Raw genomic sequence first — 18,574 nt, forward strand, 5'->3', positions numbered from 1 at the left:
TTTACAAGCATATCCTCTCTCCAAAGGGAACGTGCATTATACTTTTGACATTGTAGTTTTCACAGACATTTAAGGCCTGGTGACACTACAGCACATCTTCTCTGCAACCTTTGAGCGTACCAGTTTTCATCTCTAACAGAGCGGAAGCATGCATGCCACATAACTATGTGGCACTCAGTGTATTAATTAAAAAATGGGTACAGCTCACCAAGGCAAAAAGGATGCAGCAAGGATTAGAGACAGATATTTAATGAATTGAGTAGCCTGTTCCCTGTACTTAGTGAAAAAAGTCAACCATCACCGCTCGAAAGAACATGAACTTTATTTATTTGAAAAAGGGATAGGGTTGTAATAAGTCACCCATATTACAACACTCACAGTTCTTTTATCGTCAGATCACAGCCCATCAGCTGGAACGACACAACTCCCCTGCAGAGCAGGAATATTTTTTGATGTTCTCAAGCAAGTAGAAAATGTAGTAGTGAAGAAACTCTCAAAGCCAGTGAAACACCCCAAACTGGAAATGAACTGGGGAGTCCCAAGTCCAAACTCTAATAAGCACAGAAAGGAAGTAGATGGCTTTCAGAAGTCAAATAGTGCCAGTTCCCACAACCTCCCCCCCCCCAAAAAAAATACTGGCTGATCTTGTGAATGCTCCAAGCATCTCTTGGCCATCATAAACATAAGGAATCCCACAATACAATTTTTAAAAAGCCATCTTGTGGTAACTATGAGCCTTGCAGGGGGAAAAAATGGTATCAATTAGCATGTCTCCCAGAAAAGGTTTGTAGCCTTACAGCAGTACCTCTACCTGAAAGAGGGGAAACTGGCCGAATACTGGAAAAGAAAACATTCTTCACACGTGTGGCTAACAGGAAGCCCTATGGAACCAGCATGTTTAAAAATGATGGCTGGGACAACCTCTAAGGCAGAGTATATATTAAACCAGGCCTTTCAGCTACATCAGGGATGGGGGAACTCTCTGGCCCGCCAGATGTTGTTGGGCTCCAACTCCCATCAGCCCCTGCAACCAAGCGCACGCGTTCCCATTCCCTGGGCTATTTCATTTGTAAGCGCTGGAAGATCATGGAGAGCAGGCCAGCCTTGGCTAGATGGGGAGGTACAGTCCTGAAGCGTAGGCTAGCCAGCGCTTTAGGGTAGGGGAGAATAATCACCCCCACCAAGCCCCTCTGCCAGCAGCCTTGACAGAACTGGGAGAGCACAAAACCCTTTGCAGCTGGACTAGCATGCTTCTAGATTAGCCAGGCAGGGTTTTAGCTGCCATCCTTGCAGTTGCTTAGCAACTATGGGGGATTTTAAGTCTTCCCCAGAGAAGCCCAAATGGTTGCCAGGAAGAAGGAATAAAAGCCCCTTTTGCAATTAAGGGGAACTGGGGTAGGTGTGGGCGCTGTGACAGCAAGAATGAGATATTTTTGCATGTAGCATTATCCAGTTTTTTAAAAAAGGCATTCATTCCCTGAACAGCAGCCCAGCATGGAGACATGTAGTAGGTGAAGGGTTCCTTGGGATGGAGGTAAAGAGCAGGGAAAGCTTCACCTGTTGAATTTCTGCTGCCAGGCTGCAGTTTAAAAGGCACACAGGAGTAGCGTCAATGAAGGAAAGTGATGACGTTGTTTGCGACAAAAGTAGATCCATGTGGGCCAGGTTCTCTGGGAATGGGCACATGGCACTTGCAGAAAGAGAAGCAGACAAGAGTTCTTGCCCTTTCCAAAGCAGTTCTAGTGAGTCTTCCTTAAGCAACCAGGTGTCATCCATGCTTAGGCTGATGGGAACTGAAGTCCAAACTGTCTGGAGCATGACCAGGGTACCTTTGGCCCTCCAGACACTGCTGGACTTCAGTTCCCATCAGACCCAGCCGGCATGGCCAACGATCAGCGACGATGGGAGGTGTAGGCCTTTGGAAGGTTAAAAGTTTCCCAGCCCTGGTCTGGAGGGCACCAGGTTGGAGAAGGCTGTTATTGAGCCGGCATGCAATATAAACCCCCTCAAAAGCCACACGCCACATCACGCCACAGACAACAGCAGTCGGCGGCCTGCAACCCTGGGGTTGGCGTACACAGACCAAGGAGGCCCCCCTATTCCTCCCAATTCATTCTGCCTGCCTCTTACCCTCCCCCAAATTCGCCCCCCCTTTGGCTTCCTCGCTACCAGCTAGCTAGGTAGCTTCAGCAGGAGCTGGTAAAACAGACAGCAAGGGCCCTTGGAGGGGAAGGGGTTAGGGTGTGGCCATTGTTTGAGTGACAAGCTGCGGGGGCAGAGGCCTTTTGGAGGCAGGGCCCCTGATTGGCCCATCTCATTCCTGCCTCCACACACACACACACACCCGTTTGGCTTCAGGCAAGGCCAGTGGCCAGTTGGGTTTCCGGCCGCTGTTGTACACACACCAATGTTCATGAAAGAATGAGTCCACTCCTGCCTTGTCACATCCTTTGAAACTAACACACCGGCTGATTTTAGAGCCTGGCCATTGTCTCATTCCATGGGCATTACTAATGGGGAAGTCAACATAATGTGTTGTGGAAAGAGTTTGGGGCAGCAGGGAGGAAGAGAATATATATACACACACGCATCTCTATATGCACACGGCTTCCTCTTCCCGTTTATATGCTGAGAAACCAAAAGCACAGCCAGGAAAGAAAACGGCCGCAGAGCAGGCTGAAGAGTCCACTAAAGGCTGCATCCGAAGGGTCTGGACTAAGAGGCGAGCAGAGAAGGATAACTTCAGCGGCGCTCACATAAACATATCATCGTAGTTGGGAGGTGGAAGGTGGTCGGGGTTTGGCCTGCAAGGTGAACCAAGAACAGCAATGTTAATTGCCTATATTCTAGGAGGAAGTGAATCAGCTCTCTCAGTCGCTAGGAATGATGAGACCAACTGACCCTTTCCAACCTGTTTAACTGCCATCTTATTTATACAATCATGGGAACCAAACACAGGAACGTAGGGTGGCAAACGGCCCAGCGCCTCTCAGTTAAGTCACCCTTTCCACCACCAATGGCTTCACAATTTGGCTGGGGAGGGGCAAGAACAGCAGGAGCTGCAACACTTCAAAGGAGACCAAATTTGCAAGTGTAAAGCCCTCTGGCCACCAGTACGAACAACTGCCGCATATGAAAGCACTACCAACACTTGGTTCATTTGGTGTTGCCAACCAACGGAGGCTCGTCCAAATTCACCTCTTCTTTCCTGGCTGTTCCCATGCCCTATTGCAACTAAACCTATAACCAAGCAGTGAGGAACCAGAGCCCTCGGGGCCCAACGAGGCCCTCCATTGAACCCTTTGCCTCCCCATAGCCATGCCCCTCACTGGCCCTGGGCCACGGCCTCCTGAAGTGGTGTTCTGGCTGCAGCGTGTCCTTGAGCTGGGATAATGCCTCTTGCTTGGTCCATCTAGCTCAGTATTGGCTACACTGACTGGCAGCAGCTCTCCAAGGGTTCCAGGCAGGGATATTTCCCAGCCCTACCGGAGATGTCACTGGGGACTTAACCTTCTGCATGCAAAGCAGAGACTCTACCACTGCGCTATAGCCCTTCTCTGCGTTAAACCTTAGCTAAATCCGGGCCCCTTGGTTAAATTAGTGAAAATGGAGACGCTGTGTTGATTTTCCACCCAAGGCATTAAAACATCTTCAATACGTCATTTTCAATGTTGAACGTCTAAGTGGGTGCCCCCCCCCCAAATACTCACCCACTACGGTTGGCCCCAGGCGGTCCAAAGGGGTCAAATCTGGCACCTGGAGGAACAGATCCTGGAGGAAGCTGGTTGGGAAGTCCTGAAGACGGGTTAATAACAGGATTTGGAAATCCTGATCGAAGTGGATCCAAAATCATTCCCCCTCTTCGGCCCCTGAGGAAGAATAAAAATGGAGATGTGAGCGCCGAGAAGATTCCCATCCACATTTTAGCGTCAACAGGGTGATGCACGAAGGTAGTCAAAGTTCAATCCAAGGCGTGGTAGTCACCTAGGAAAACAAGTTCTTTTGGGGGGCTAAAATCTGGGTTTTGAGAGCAGAAGAATTCAAGCAGACAGTTTATTCCAAAGTTCATTGACTGGGAATTCTTTGCACAAGGCATACACAACTCTGGCACAGATGGCCTTGTGAACAAACCTAAGAAGCTACCAGGGGAGAGTGGCGGCCCCAATGTCGGTGAGGCAGTGAATCCACTCAGGGTTTGAGTCCGAACTTTCAAGGAGCTGTCCAAAGTGCTGAAAGCTGGAGCAGATTCCAATTCCCCACTGACAAATCGGAGCCACCAGTCTCTACTTTTTCCGAGGCACACCACTGATCCATCTAGAATTGTCTTCTCAGAATAGTTCTGCTTTTTATGCCACACTAGACAAGCCTCACCTAGAGTTTTGGGGTCTGCACCTAAACTGAAATGTGTTCAGAGCAGGGCAACGATGGTGGTCCGTATGGAGGGAAAAAGACAGAAGGTTGCGGCAACTGAACACAGGAAGCAGCCTTAATCTGAGCCAGGTGGCTGACCCATTTGCCTGAGGGGTGAGGAATCTTTTTTGGCTCCTAGGCCAGACCCTCATCAGGATCTGCCTCATGAGCCAAATCTGACAGGTCGGTGGGGCTGCCTACCTTTCAATCACCTAATGTCACAAATGACATCAGGCTTGCTTTTTTTGGGGGGGGGGGTCCTTTGAAGCCCCAAAGTTGGGACTTCAAAGCACATAGCAGGCACCAAGGCTCTGCTAAAAGCAAGGGGGGGGAAGCACACTTTTAGCAGTGTCTTCCTCCCTGCTACGTGGTTTGAAAGCCCAGCCAAGCTGAGCAGGTTTGGGGGTGCAAGAGTTACCTGCAGGGACCTCTTGTGTGCACCCAGACCAAGCAGGATTGCCTTCCCTTTGCATCAGCCCATGTTGGGATGGGTAGGAGGCAATCTTGTTTAGGGCTGGGTTCAGGTGCATGAGAGAGATCCCTGCAAAGAGCACTCCAGCGCATGTGACTGGGCAGGATTGCCCGCCCTTCCCATCAGTTGATGCGCAGGGATGGCAGTCCTGCTTTGCTCAGGGCTTCAAAGGCTCCCAGCAACTAGATAGCTGTCGGGCACTTTGGAAGTTGTGCAAGGTGGGCATGGATTGCCCAAAACGGCCTGGTGGTGGGCCACCATTGGTCTGCAGGCTGGATGTTCCCTGCACTTGATCTAGGTCAATAGTGTCTCCCTGATTGGCAGCAGCTCTTCCAAGACTTGGAACAGGAGTCTCTCCTACATTGACTGGGTATCTTGACTTTGGATAAAGAAGTGGACCAGTACAAACGCGTTGTGGACAAGAATGCACCTCCGACGATGGAGGGAAATGTAGGTGGATGCACTTTCTGGCTCTATCTTGCCCCCTCCTCTGCCTCTTGCACAAGTGTTGGCATGTCAAGGCACTGTATATATATTGGGGGGGCAGTATGCCCCTGCTGGCTTTGCTCTCCAACCCCCCACCTCCAAACACACACTCACAAAGAGAAACTCTCTGTCTCATGTGCACAGAGGGAGTCACACAGCTCAAGCACCACCAAACATTCCCCTAGGAGAGAGTGCATGTTTGTACACACACACACACACGATTGAGGCTGCCACCGCTGCATGACGGCTTACCTTTTTATATATAGCAAGATATATATTTTGCTTAAGAAAAAAATAAATTTCATAGAAGCAGGCATAAGGAAGGTACTGAATAATTGTCCACAGCAGGAGAAAAGCAATGAAATTGAATGTAGCCAGTTACCATGGCAGCCCTAGCCATACCAGCTAATGGAACCTCCTTGCTCAGGAGCAGTGCACCCAGAAGGACTGATGCCTTTATAGCCTTGCTTCCAGGGGCTGCTCCAGTCCGGCTGTTCTTGACGGAGGGCATGAGGCCCTCCAGGTGTTTTATTTATTACAGCTATTTATATAAAGCATACAGCAGTTAAAATCAATTAAAATTACTTGTAAAAACAGAAAACTTGCTTCAAATGCCTGCTGGAATAGAAAGACCTTTGTCAAGCACCTGAAGCTCAACAGGAGAAGCTGACTGCAGGGGCCGATGGGGGTTAGGAGTCCAGCAACATCTGGAGGGCTACAGGTTCCGCCTCCTCCCCATGCTCTACTTCAATAGCCTTAAGACTGTGATCCAAAGCATGCTGACTTAGATGCCAGGTATGTGTGTCTTTTTAGGGTTGAAGCGAAAGGCTTGTCTACGGTGATTTTGGTCAGAAGTCCCTCAATGGGTTTGTGCCCTACCATGTAAACTTTAAGGGGAGGGGGAGAGAAAAGCCTTTTAGGTAAGGGACTGACTTACCCAAAGGGGTCCAGATCTTCTCCACCAACAGCAAAGGGCCCCATGGGGTCTGGCCTGAAATGGAAACACTCTTTTCACTCACAACACAGAGGGCAGGGTCTCTAAACGGCTCCATTCCGTGCCAGGATCCACATGAATTAATAATGAAGTTGGGTACATGCTTGAGTGTGGGCCTTTGCATCACCACCAAAAGTCCCCATCAAGGCTGCCCCCCCACCCCCCAAGAGGTCCCAGCACTCTCAACTGCATTGCAAGGGACTTACCAGTTGGGTTGCCGGCTGCCATGAGGATGTCGCGGCGGGATCCACAGGGGGTCGTGGTCAGGAGGGTTGGGAGGAGAGGGGTTCCTCTCACGCCTGGGCTCCTCCTTGGCACTGCCCCTCTCTTTGGTCGCCTCGAAGGGGGAGATGATGTGGTGAACGACCTGCGTCTGCAACTCCTCTGTGTTGTGGTACGCCCTGTTGCGGGAGAGAAGTGGCCATGAAAACACACACACACACACAAGGGGCAGGCCAGCAGGGGGCTGTAGCCAAGCTCAAAGGCCCTCTGGTTCCCTTCCAGGCACACCACAAACCAACCACAACAACCACCACTCCTTGGGCTGCTTACACCGTCCGTGTTGCGCCAGGCGACCCAAACTTCAGTGCGCTACAAGCCAAGTGGCCAGCCTCCTTGCAGTTGCAGTCCAGCAACATCTGGAGGGCCAGAGGTTCCCCTTCCCTAGGATAACGGCTCCTGACGCAGGTCATCCCTAATGCTAGCGTTTTCCGAAGGGGCCACAGCAGTGGTGGCTCCATGTCAGTGGAACGCTTTGCACTTTGGACAGCTCCTTGAAGGTTTGGGCTAAAACCCAGAGTGGATTCCACTGCCCCACTGGCACGGAGCCACCAGCCACCACTGCAGTTTGGTGGTAGAGTGCAGGCACGTTGAAGGTCTCAGGCTCAAATCCTCAGCATCTCCTGCTAAAAGCAATCTTGGGTACCTGACGCTTCCTGGAAGCTTCAGGGCAAAACCAGAACTTTTTTTTTTGCATGCATGCATGTTTGACTCCTGGTTCCGATCTGTCAGGGCTCTTTTTTGGCTTACAACGTTATGACCGCAGGAAGACCATGTACGCCACTCCAAGGGCCCCTTCACAGAGTGACATTACTCTTCTTAGGTTTGCACCTGAGACGTTTAAAAAAAGAACCACAATTACTTGTCAAAATCAGCCAGGTGCTCCGGATTGACGAAGTCAGTCACTTTCAAGGTCAAATCTGCCACTTTCTGTGACTTGGGATCCTGGAGGGGGAATAGAAAGAGCCAGGGCTGAGTTTGGAAATGACCCCCTGGTGAGTGAGGGGGGCGTGGGAGGGCAGGACGCCAAAGAGGTGCCACAGATCAAACCTCTGTGCCACCTTGCGTGCAATTAAAGGGGCTGTGAAGTAATCTTAACTCTGCATGTGATCGGAGGCACTCTTCTCTAATTATTCTCATATGGCAGATTCGATCCGAGTCGTTGAAGAAAGGTTCCAGGGTTCGAATTAAAGAAATACAGTTGAGAACCAAACAAAGTTTTTGTGAGTGTGTGTAAAACAAGTCAGATGAGGTGCAGAGATTACAAACAGAGAGGGACCAATGTTCAGTGGCAAATGCCCCCTGATATTCCTAGACTACATCTCCCATAATCCCTGACCATTGGCCATGCTGGCTGGGGCTGTTGGGAGGCCAGCCACATCTGGAGGACCATACTCGTCACCCATAGTTTAAAGCGGGTGGGGTGGTGAATCTTTTTCAGCCCAAGGGCCGCATTCCCTCAAGAGCAGGCATCCAGGGGCCGCCTCCCAGTGGTGGGCAGAGCAAGAGGCATAAGGGGGTGGCCTAATGGAGGCAGTTTTTGCCCGTGCATCAGTCGGCCACGTTCCAGCCTGAGTGGAAGTCTGAGGTTTCTACACTCCTCACAACCCCACCTCTCTCCCCGCAGTCAAGCACAGAGCATGATCACTTTTCAAGGGCACACTCCAGCCACCATGGAGCAGGAAGGTAAGGGGGGGAGGAGCCAGGGGAGAGTGCTGGGGGCCAAGGGGAGAGTGCTGGGGGCCGAGGGAAAAGTCCTGGAGGTGATCCGATTATCTTTCCCTGGGAAGCTACCAATGATAGCTGCCCTCTAACCTTGCTAACAAGGGTGTGTGGGCGAGAGCCAGGGAGTGGGAGAGGAAAATGCTCCCCCCCCATTGACACACCGCCTCTAGCTTCCAAGGATCTCTCGGAAGCGGAGGTTAACATGCATGCACACTGCCGGGCCTGCGGCAAGCATGGCAGGAGGGCCAAGCCTGCTCGCCTGGGCTCAGAGTCCTTGGGTGCCCTCCCTTTCTCTGAAGGGAGACGGCAGAGGGAGCGTTCAGCCCTGACCCCCACAAGGGTGCTCTTCCCCGGCAACTCCCAAGGACTAGCAGCTTTGCTGCAACAAAGCCCTGGGCTCTGCTGCCTCCAGGCTGCTGCGATTTTCAGGTGGGATTCAATCACATGCCGGCAAATTCGGCCTGTGCAATTAGAGCTGATTTGGAGGTCTTGTGCAACAAATCCGCCTCCTCAGAAGACTGGACTTCTCGCCTTGGGGAAAGAGACGGCGAAAGGCAGTGGGAAAATGTGGGATAACGCTTGCTTTCAGGCAATGCCATCTAATCTCCCTGCAGACAAATCCGAATGAACTCTCACTGAACAGCCAACATCATCTGATCTTCCGGCAAACAAATCAGGATGAATAGTCAAGATAGGCAGGTTGTCTGGAAGCATCCCTGGACCCAACAGACAGAGTCGAATTTCTGGCCTCTGCCAGGTGCACCGCTCATCGATGCAAATCCTGCCTTGTTTTTTAATTTATTTAGCATCTCTGCTCTCCTTGGAATGCTTGACATTAAAGCAACTAACAAAACAGAATGCCTAATCTGCCCGTCTGCATCGTGTCTGATGCTGTTGTGGCTACTGTAGCTGACAATGAGGTGGCCACAGATTACCTTTGCACGCAGAGGGTCCCAGGTTCATTCCTGGCATCCCCTGTTACAAGATTTTCAAGGCAGCAGCACTAAGATCAACCATTTTGGGAGAGCCACCGTCAGCTGGAACAGATCAAGCTTCCTCTCTGCAAACTCGTACCCTCCAATGGAACATCCAGATTCAGAGGCACTATAGCTCTGAATATCTGTTGCTGGGGGAGGGCTGTTTTCTTTGTGCTCTGGCTGTGGGCTTCTCAGGGCACCTGCCTGCCCACTGAGAAGCTGGCCTAGATGGAGCCTTTGGAGTGGGGGGGGGGGAGAAACAGCAACATAAACACACTGGTAACCTCTAGGCTGGATTACTGTAATGCGCTCTATGTGGGGCTGCCCTTGAGGTTGGTGTGGAAGTTGCAGCTGGTGCAAAATGTGGCAACGAGACTGCTCACTGGGGTAGGGTATCGCCAACATGTCACCCCCTACTGAAAGAATTGCACTGGCTGCCCATTTGCTACTTAAGTTCAAGGTTCTAGTTTTGGTGTACAAAGCCCTATACAGCTTGGGATTAAGATACCTGAAAGACCGACTTATCCCTTATATACTCAGTCGATCACTGCGCTCTGCAGGTGAGGACCTCCTGCAGATACCATGTTATCAGGAGGTCCGTTCCACACAACATAGGAAACGGACCTTTAGTGTGGCAGCACCTACCCTGTGGAACTCCCTACCCTATTAGACAGGCGCCATCTCTGTTATCTTTTCGACGCCTATTGAAGACCTTCCTCTTTCAACAAGCCTTTCAAGTTCAGACCTATCCCAGTCTGCATTGGTGTTGGAATTGCTTTTTAATATTTTTTTAAAACATTTCCCCCCCCCAAAAAATATGTTTTTAACCCTTTTTTAAAAGATGTCTTTAAAGCATTTTAAAAAAATGTTCTAAAAGTTGTTTTGTTTTAATGTATTTCTTATTCTGTTTTTATGATGTTTTAAAGTGTTTTTAATGCTTTTGTTTGCCGTCCTGGGCTCCTGCTGGGAGGAAGGGCGGGATAGAAATCAAATCATAAATAAAACAAACAAATAATAAATCTTATTTCCCCCACTGTGCTTGCATGCTACAACGGGAGCCGACGAAAAAGGCTTCCTGGCAAACATTTGCCAATGTTGTATGGCAGCCTTCACCAACCTGGTGCCTCCCAGACATCGCTGGACCACAACTCCCATCAGCCCCAGCCAGCGTGCGGGTTTTTTGGGGGGTTGGGGTAGGCTGAATGTCAAGTAAGATGGAGGGCGGCTTCAGACGTCCACAGGCCCCTGAGCTCTTCTTTGGCCCTCTAACTCTTCATTCAGGCAAAGAGGAGGGAAGGGGCAGCAAAGGCCTCCCCCCTGAGAGCGCAACCCACATTCAGCAAAGCAGCCCCTTACCATGACATTGACGATTATGCTGCCGTCCATCATGATCCCCTTTAGCAGCAGATCGTGGGAGTCGTCCTTCAGCCTGTAACGCAGCGTGTACAAGTCCTTGTCTGTGTTCCACCCGGCGGGCAGCATTTCGGACTTCCTCTCATTGGCCCCTGGCTGTGCAACGACACCCCAGAAGAGAGAGAGAGAGAGAACATTTTTCTTGCTTTGTATCGCTTCAAGCTCTGGTGGAAGGGGACGTTGCATGTTTAAATCCTCCCACATTTTGTGGGGGGTGGAGGGGGGTCGGAAGAGGGTTTTGGGTATTATTTATGTGAAGCATTTTTACCCAGCTCTTCAGCCAAAAAGGCACCCAGACCAGCATACAGAGCAATTAAAAAAACCCCTTCCAATCCCTGCTGTCAGGACAACAATCTAAAACAGACAGCACAAAAGGAAAAAGGGTTGGGAAAGGAAGATAAGAGTTCTTATATCATAAACACATTTGAAGCCATATCTTCATTAATACTGGTTTATATACCACTGGCCAACAAGACATCTCCTGCGGCCCTCCAGATGTTGCTGCTCCAAAGGCCTCATCATCCCTGCAGGGGCTGCCGGGAGTTGGAATGCAGCAACATCTGGAGGGCTGCAGGTGACCCACCCCACCTATCCTAGAGAATCCTGGGAACTGTTGTTTAACGAGGGTGCCAAGGATACTCCGCCGGTGCCCTCTTTACCCCAGAACTACAGTTCCCAGAACTCCCTAGGGGAAAAGGGAACAACTACTCAACCAGCGGCAAGCCTGCGGCAGCGTGAATTCACAGGACTGTGAGGTTTGCAACCTCCTACTCGATTTGCTGCTACACAGTCCTGGACAAAACATCCCTTTTGGGGAGACCCCAACTTTTTCTCTTTCGTTACTCTCTACACCAGAACTGAGGGAACTCAGGGCCAGATGCAGCTCTCCAGCCCTCTCTATCCGGCCCTCGAGACTCCCTTGGCCACACCCTCTTTCCCAGGCCACACCCCCTCACCAGCCTTATTTCATTTTTTTTACAATAATTTTTATTCAGATTTTCATATAACATACATAACAAAACCATAAAACATTCAAAGACAAAAAACAAAATCAAAAATAGTTAGACAAAAAAAAATAAAAAGTAAAATATTGACTTCCCATTTGTCACAGATCAAATCAGTTATAGGTCTACAATGTATAACAATCCTGTCTCTTAAATCATATTATAAAATCACTTTCCTCCAGTAGTTATCTTACTTAATCATCAAATCTCATAAACATTACTTTATTCTTTCCACAAAAAGTCAAAGAGAGGTTTCAATTCTTTAAGAAATATATCTATCAATTTTTCTCCAGAAAAGCATGTCGATTAATCCGTCTCATTAATAATTATAATAATCTTATTGTCATAACCATAGTCAAAATAAACATTTCGATTAATCCATCTCATCAGAATCTGTTAGGTTCAATAATTTCAATAGCCATTATTCTATTATCCCTATTAGTTCCATCTTCCATCTTCCATCTTCAATAGTCTTGTTAAGTCCAGTAATTTCAGTGTCCAATCTTCCATTATCAGTATTCCGTAATAATCTTGCTGTCATAACCATAGAAATATTAACTTCCCATTTGTCACAGATCAAATCAGTTATAGGTCTACAATGTATAACAATCCTGTCTCTTAAATCATATTATAAAATCACTTTCCTCCAGTAGTTATCTTACTTAATCATCAAATCTCATAAACATTACTTTATTCTTTCCACAAAAAGTCAAAGAGAGGTTTCAATTCTTTAAGAAATATATCTATCAATTTTTCTCCAGATAAGCATGTCGATTAATCCATCTCATTAATAATTATAATAATCTTATTGTCATAACCATAGTCAAAATAAACATTTCGATTAATCCATCTCATCAGAATCTGTTAGGTTCAATAATTTCAATAGCCATTATTCTATTATCCCTATTAGTTCCATCTTCCATCTTCCATCTTCAATAGTCTTGTTAACTCCAGTAATTTCAGTGTCCAATCTTCCATTATCAGTATTCCGTAATAATCTTGCTGTCATAACCATAGTCATATAGTAAGAGTCTAATGGGAATTTCCTCTATCCCAAATATTTTCTTGCCATCCATTCTGAATAGGTTGCTGGAATACTGCAGTAAAATCATATCTCTGTTCTTTTTTACAAAATGTACTGGCTCATCTCTTGAAAGTTTTTCCCTTGTCACATGGCTGCAGTTAATTCCATAGGTTTTCTCTATATTAGGCTCCATCACATCATTCCAGTCCAGAAGATTGTCCATGCCATTGATAACTTTATCTCTAATATCTTCATTAATTTCTTCAGAGATAACATTGAATTCCAAACAGTAGATTTTATTTCTAAAATCCATAAATTCCAAATCTTTTTCCTGTTCCACGTTTGTTCCAGGCTCCAGGGTCTCCTCTCTCACAGGGACCCCTATTTCTTTAAACTCCTGGATCATTTTGCACAATTCAATTTTCAGCTCCTTACAACCCTGTCGCAGGGTTCGTTTCGTTATCTCAATCTCATCCATTATTTTCTGAAACCTAGTTACTTCCAGATTCTCAGCCACTTTCTTGATTGCCATTTTAAAAGAAAAATATAAGAGAACCACTTCTTATTTCAGCAACAATTGGGTTAATACTCCAAACTTGATGACATCACAGTATAAACAGAACAGCCAGCCTTATCTCACTATGCTTAGGAAAACAAAATGTAGTTCCCAGGATCGAAACAATTAATGGCGTCGTCAGGAAACAGATTCGTCAAAATAAAATAAACCAAAAAGAGAGTAGTCTCAGACAATATAATATTCTTCAGAATAGAAATCAGGAATAGAAATCTCTCTTCTGTGTATATCTTTAGAATGCAAATCCAGGACAGCTTTTTGCAACAAAAACAGAGATAAGCTGTTAATTAGTGCATAGCAGAGAAGAGTTATAGCTCACCGGAAAGATGTCCAAAGCCGATCAATCTGGCAAATCTCCTTTTACTGCAACAGTTTAAGTCAAGTAAAAAAATATAGAAAGAAGGGTGCTTGCCTGTTAGTCCGTTCTCTCTCTAAAGAAAAGATGAACGTGTCGCTTTATCAGATAGAGCTTGTTGAAAATCCGTCCTCCTTTGTCGGCTGGACCACGTCTCATAAAACAATGAAATCTAGTCCTCCCAACAAAAATAGGCTTTGAGGTTAATCTCTTCGTTTCTCCCTGCCCGGGAGAAGTTTCATCAGTCAAAAAAAAAAAGTTTTGACTGATTTATATCTGAATAAGCTTCTTTTGCGGCGGGAGCCCGTCCCAAAAGCAGGCACAGGCTAAGTCACCCTTCCCGGAAGTCACCAGCCTTATTTCAGACCCTCCTTAAGTGTTTTTGTCTGGCTCAATTGTGCCCTCGGAACGCTGATAATGCCTGGATGGCGACAGAGAGGGGTGTGCGAGTGCAAACAGAAACTGGCCTATTGTGCCAAGGTAAAGTTCACATGCGTTGCTCCACTCACTTTGCTTCTGGCTCCACCCACCACTGGCATGTGGCCCTCAGAAGACTGTCCAGAAAGGAAGGTGGCCCTTGGACTGAAAAAGGTTTCCAACCCTGTTCTGAAGCTTTGCAACTTTCAAAAATTCTTTTCTATTTTTTTAAAAAAGTGTACAAGATGTAAACGCCACCACATACCAGTTGACCTATGTTTCTATTAATGTTTTTATTCTACGGTGGTGGTTGTTTATGTGTTGTAAACCGCTTTTATGTTTTTAACGAAATAGCAGTAAACAAGTTTTTTTTATAAATAAATAAAAACACACGCATATATACATGTATATACGCCTCAGGTGTCAAAGGCACCTGAGGTGTGCCTTCAGCATTTGCCTAAAACTGTACAATGAAGTTGTGTAATTTTAGATAGTTTTAAATTGTTTTTAATGCTGTATTTTAAAATTGTTGGAACCCACCTCCCGACCTCTGGGTGATGGATGGGTAACAAATGTTAATAATACTATGTTCTTTATTACATTTGAATACCACACATTCAACCAAGTTCTCAGGGTGGCTTATCTATATAATAAAATACCAATCACAATTTAAATTAAAACCAAAACGGAACAAAACCCAACAGCAAAGGGCTCGGTGAAACGAACAGGCAAAGCAATATCTGTATACAGTTCTGGTTGCCATCCACCCACCCACCAATACTGCAGAATTGAAAAAAGTTCAGAAAAGGGCAACCAAAATATTCAAGGGCTGGAACAACATCCTAGCATAGAAATGGCAAATTTGGGGCTTTTTAGTTTGAAGGGGGGGAAAAGGCCTGGGGATACAGGATATGACAGTCTTATGCTCCATGAATGTCTACTCCAGGGATTCCCAAACTGTGACCCTCGGACCACCAATGGTTCATGACCTTTATGCAGACGGCCCGTGGCGTGTCTGTGGATTTGTGGCTGAAGCCAGGCCGTGGCACATCCATTCCATTAAATAGTCCCGTCGATTGTTAACTATATTATTGTTTTCCTTATTTTACACGCTAAACTACATCAGCAATAAAGACAACTAAAAATCAAACAACCTGGCACAGCGCAGCGCCTTAAAACGGCTACAAAAGGGAGGGGAAAAAATATTTCAGCGGCCTGCCAAGACTGTCAGCAATTTTCAAGCCTGGGGGGGGAGAGAAAAAAGGCTGGGACCCCCTGGCCTAACCCCTTTCCCAGCCTTCCACGTCGGGGCCATGCCACCTGCGCAGTGGCCCGCCTGGGCCTCTACCTTGTGACTCAGCTGCGCAGAGGCACGGAAAGGCTAGAGAAAGTTGACCCCCTCCCCTCCGCCAGGGTCAGCTGCCCCCTTACCTGGTCCCCGGCGCCGAGGCAGCGGTAGTTGTGGGTGATCAGCTTCCAGTGCAAGTAGCAGACCAGGGCGTCCTGCGGGCAGGTTATGTCCGGGGAGACGGAGCTGTACAGCAGCTCCAGCCCAGCCATGGTGCCGCCTCCGCCTGCAAGAAGGGCGCACGTCGGGGAAAGAGGGTTAGCAAGCGGAGGAGGAGGAGGAGGAGGAGGCGGCGGTCGGGGTTTGCGTGCGAGGGGCGCGGGTGGGCCGCGCGGTGTCAGCCTCCCGAAGGCGCTTCTCTCTCGCCCAGGCGCGCCGCGAAGTGAAAGCGACGGAGAGGAAGAGGCGCGGCGCGCAAAGGGACCGCGGGCACCATCGAGGCCGGCGCCGAGGCGGGGAGGAGGCCGAACGGGCTCAAAGCGCGGCGCTGCCACCTAAATGCCGGAGGACGGAAGGACTGGGCCGTGGGCCGTCAAGGCGTGCGAGCGAGAAGAGCCAGGAGGCGGCACAAAGCGACGGCGGAACACCGGGAGTGCCCGGTGGCAGCCGCTGGGTCAGGCCGAAGGGGCCCCGACTCGCCCGGCGGCCTGTTGCCGCCGGGGGCACGACTAGGGATGGAAGGACCTGCCCGTTTTGGTGCTCTCCGGTTCCCATTTTTCCGATCTTACATTTACTTCTCCGCATTTTTGCAGCAATCTGTGATATTTTTTTTTTTAAATCCTCATGAAAGCCTTCCACTTTCAACAAGCCTTTTAAGTTGAGGCCTTATCCCAGTCCGCCTCTGTGTTGGGATTGCTTTTTAAGATGTTTTTAAACCTTTTTTTAAAAACAACAACGTTTTTTAACTTTTTTTCAAAGATGTCTTCAAAGCTTTTTAAAAAAATGTTTTTAACATTATTTTGTTTTAATGTATTTTAAAGTCTGTTTTTATGATGTTTTAAAGTGCTTTTAGTGCTTTTGTTTGCAGCCCTGGGCTCCTGCTGGGAGGGAGGGCGGGATATAAATCAAATAATAAATAAATAATGAAAATTCTCCAGCATTTACCTGTGAATTTCTCCTAATAAACACAATGCCTACCCATATTGAGATGCCAAAAACACAGTTACAGAAATTTTATGTGGCATCCCTGTTTTCCAGGGAGGGGGTTGGAAAGGGGAGAGAGTCACCCCAAAACTGGCGCTGCAAGAGATTCTCTGCTTTCATAAATGATACCTTTTAAATGTTCTCTGTTTATGTTTTTATATGGAATGTATTTGTGTTTTGTTGTACGTCGCCCAGAGTGGCAGATTAATCTCTGCCAGATGGGCGTCTAACAAATCTAATAACTAATAGTAATAATAATTTCAACCAAAACAGATTTCATTCACCATAGTCTGGATGTCATTTTTATATAGTTGTTAACTACTTTACATCAGATAAAGGGTACACAACAAGCAAGTAAAGACGGAAAAAAGATTGTCTTTGTTACTGACTTTGACCCCTCCATAAGGCCCTTAATTTCAATATCACCAGTGCCATTTTTTTTACCATTTCCTTACCCAAAGGAGAAAAAGATAAACCCCACAGAGTTTAATGTCAGTTTCTTCTTCTAAGGGGGAAAAATCCTAAAACTGGCCCTTTGGTATAATTGTCAGTAACTTGAGTTCTCCTGTCTCAAAAGGAGGGTAATTTAAAAATCTGTCATTTTGCTCACAGAAAGCCTCAGTCAGTGCAAGCATCATCACCAATTTTCATCATGGTGTTTTGCCCAGTTTTTAAGACATTTGTTTTAAGTTTTTGCCACATTTGCCATTGTGGCTGGCTTGTCGCTGTTCATAATGTTACTGAAAAAAATCTTGTATCAGATGCCTGAGGTTTACGTTTTGTGTTACATTAATAGACAATGAATTTACTTTAACAAGTAATAGTTCAAAACCATAACCATATAATTATTAAATAACATTTAAACATTAAAATAACTTTAAAAAGATGGGAGCAGCTAAAAAACTTGTGCAGCTTTACTGAACCAACTCTCAGTCTAACCTACTTCACAGGCTTGTTGCAAAAATAGAAGGGGGGGGGAGGACCCAGTAAGAAAAGTGAGGCGCAAATATATGTCATATTCACAAACCATGCAGTGGAGTTTTTTGGAGTTTTTTTAGTGTAAATTTTGCAAAGTGTTGCTGTACACATATTCACAGAAATAGAAACAAAAGAAAATTATTTCCTATAGGAAACTTCACTAACATTGCAAAGTAAATCAGACATATTTAAAGTGACCGTCTGAACTATATCAACTGTCTTAATAATGTTGCTTCCTCCCTGCTAAAACAAGATCAGCACAGCACGTGTCTTTCTATTATTTGGGCTGATTGCAGGTGTTGTCACCACTGAACACTGAGTCACCACTGAGACAATGGTGTCGGGTGGAAGGGTTTGGATTTGTTAGGCACTGGGGAACATTTTGGGACAAGCCGGGCCTGTACAAAAGGGACGGGCTCCCCTTTAACCAGAATGGAACCAGACTGCTGGCACTTAAAATTAAAAAGGTGGCAGAGCAGCTTTTAAACTGACTGAGGGGGGAAACCCGACAGGAGCTGAGAAAGGTCCGGTTCGGAATAAACCTCCCCCCTGGGATAAAAACCAAAGAAATGATGAAATTTTAAAAGGGGTAGGCCTAGAAGTAGGCATTGTGAGAGCAGAGGCACAGGATATAAATTCAGAAGAGCAAAATTACCACAGGCCTAACCACAAGTGCCAAAGACACTTGAAGAGAGACACTGCTTACAAGTGCCTGCACGCTAATGCTAGGAGCCTGCGAACCAAGATGGGAGAACTGGAGTGCTTGGTCTTAGAGGAGAGCATTGATATAGTGAGCATAACGGAGACCTGGTGGAATGGAGAAAACCAGTGGGATACGGTTATCCCTGGATATAAACTATATCGGAAGGACAGGGAAGTAACCTATTAGAATTCTTTGAGAGTGTCAACAAGCATATAGATAGAGGTGATCCAGTGGACATAGTGTACTTAGACTTTCAAAAAGCGTTTGACAAG

At 47.0% G+C, this 18,574-nt stretch overlaps 1 protein-coding gene across 1 annotated transcript; it reads right to left on the reverse strand.

Annotated features, from left to right (window-relative positions):
• Window positions 1-304: 304 nt before the first annotated feature.
• PSMF1 (proteasome inhibitor subunit 1) lies at window positions 305-15,946 on the reverse strand. Its single transcript, XM_061630880.1, has 7 exons — window positions 15,562-15,946; window positions 10,700-10,852; window positions 7,504-7,586; window positions 6,569-6,763; window positions 6,306-6,359; window positions 3,711-3,869; window positions 305-2,804 (listed from the first exon to the last, which is right to left on the reverse strand). The coding sequence occupies exons 1-7, from the start codon at window positions 15,688-15,690 to the stop codon at window positions 2,753-2,755; spliced, it is 825 nt and encodes a 274-aa protein (XP_061486864.1). The 5' UTR covers window positions 15,691-15,946; the 3' UTR covers window positions 305-2,752.
• Window positions 15,947-18,574: the final 2,628 nt, after the last annotated feature.

The sequence above is a fragment of the Rhineura floridana genome, chromosome 6 (genome assembly GCF_030035675.1).
Source record: "Rhineura floridana isolate rRhiFlo1 chromosome 6, rRhiFlo1.hap2, whole genome shotgun sequence".
NCBI classification, from domain to species: Eukaryota; Metazoa; Chordata; class Lepidosauria; order Squamata; family Rhineuridae; genus Rhineura; species Rhineura floridana.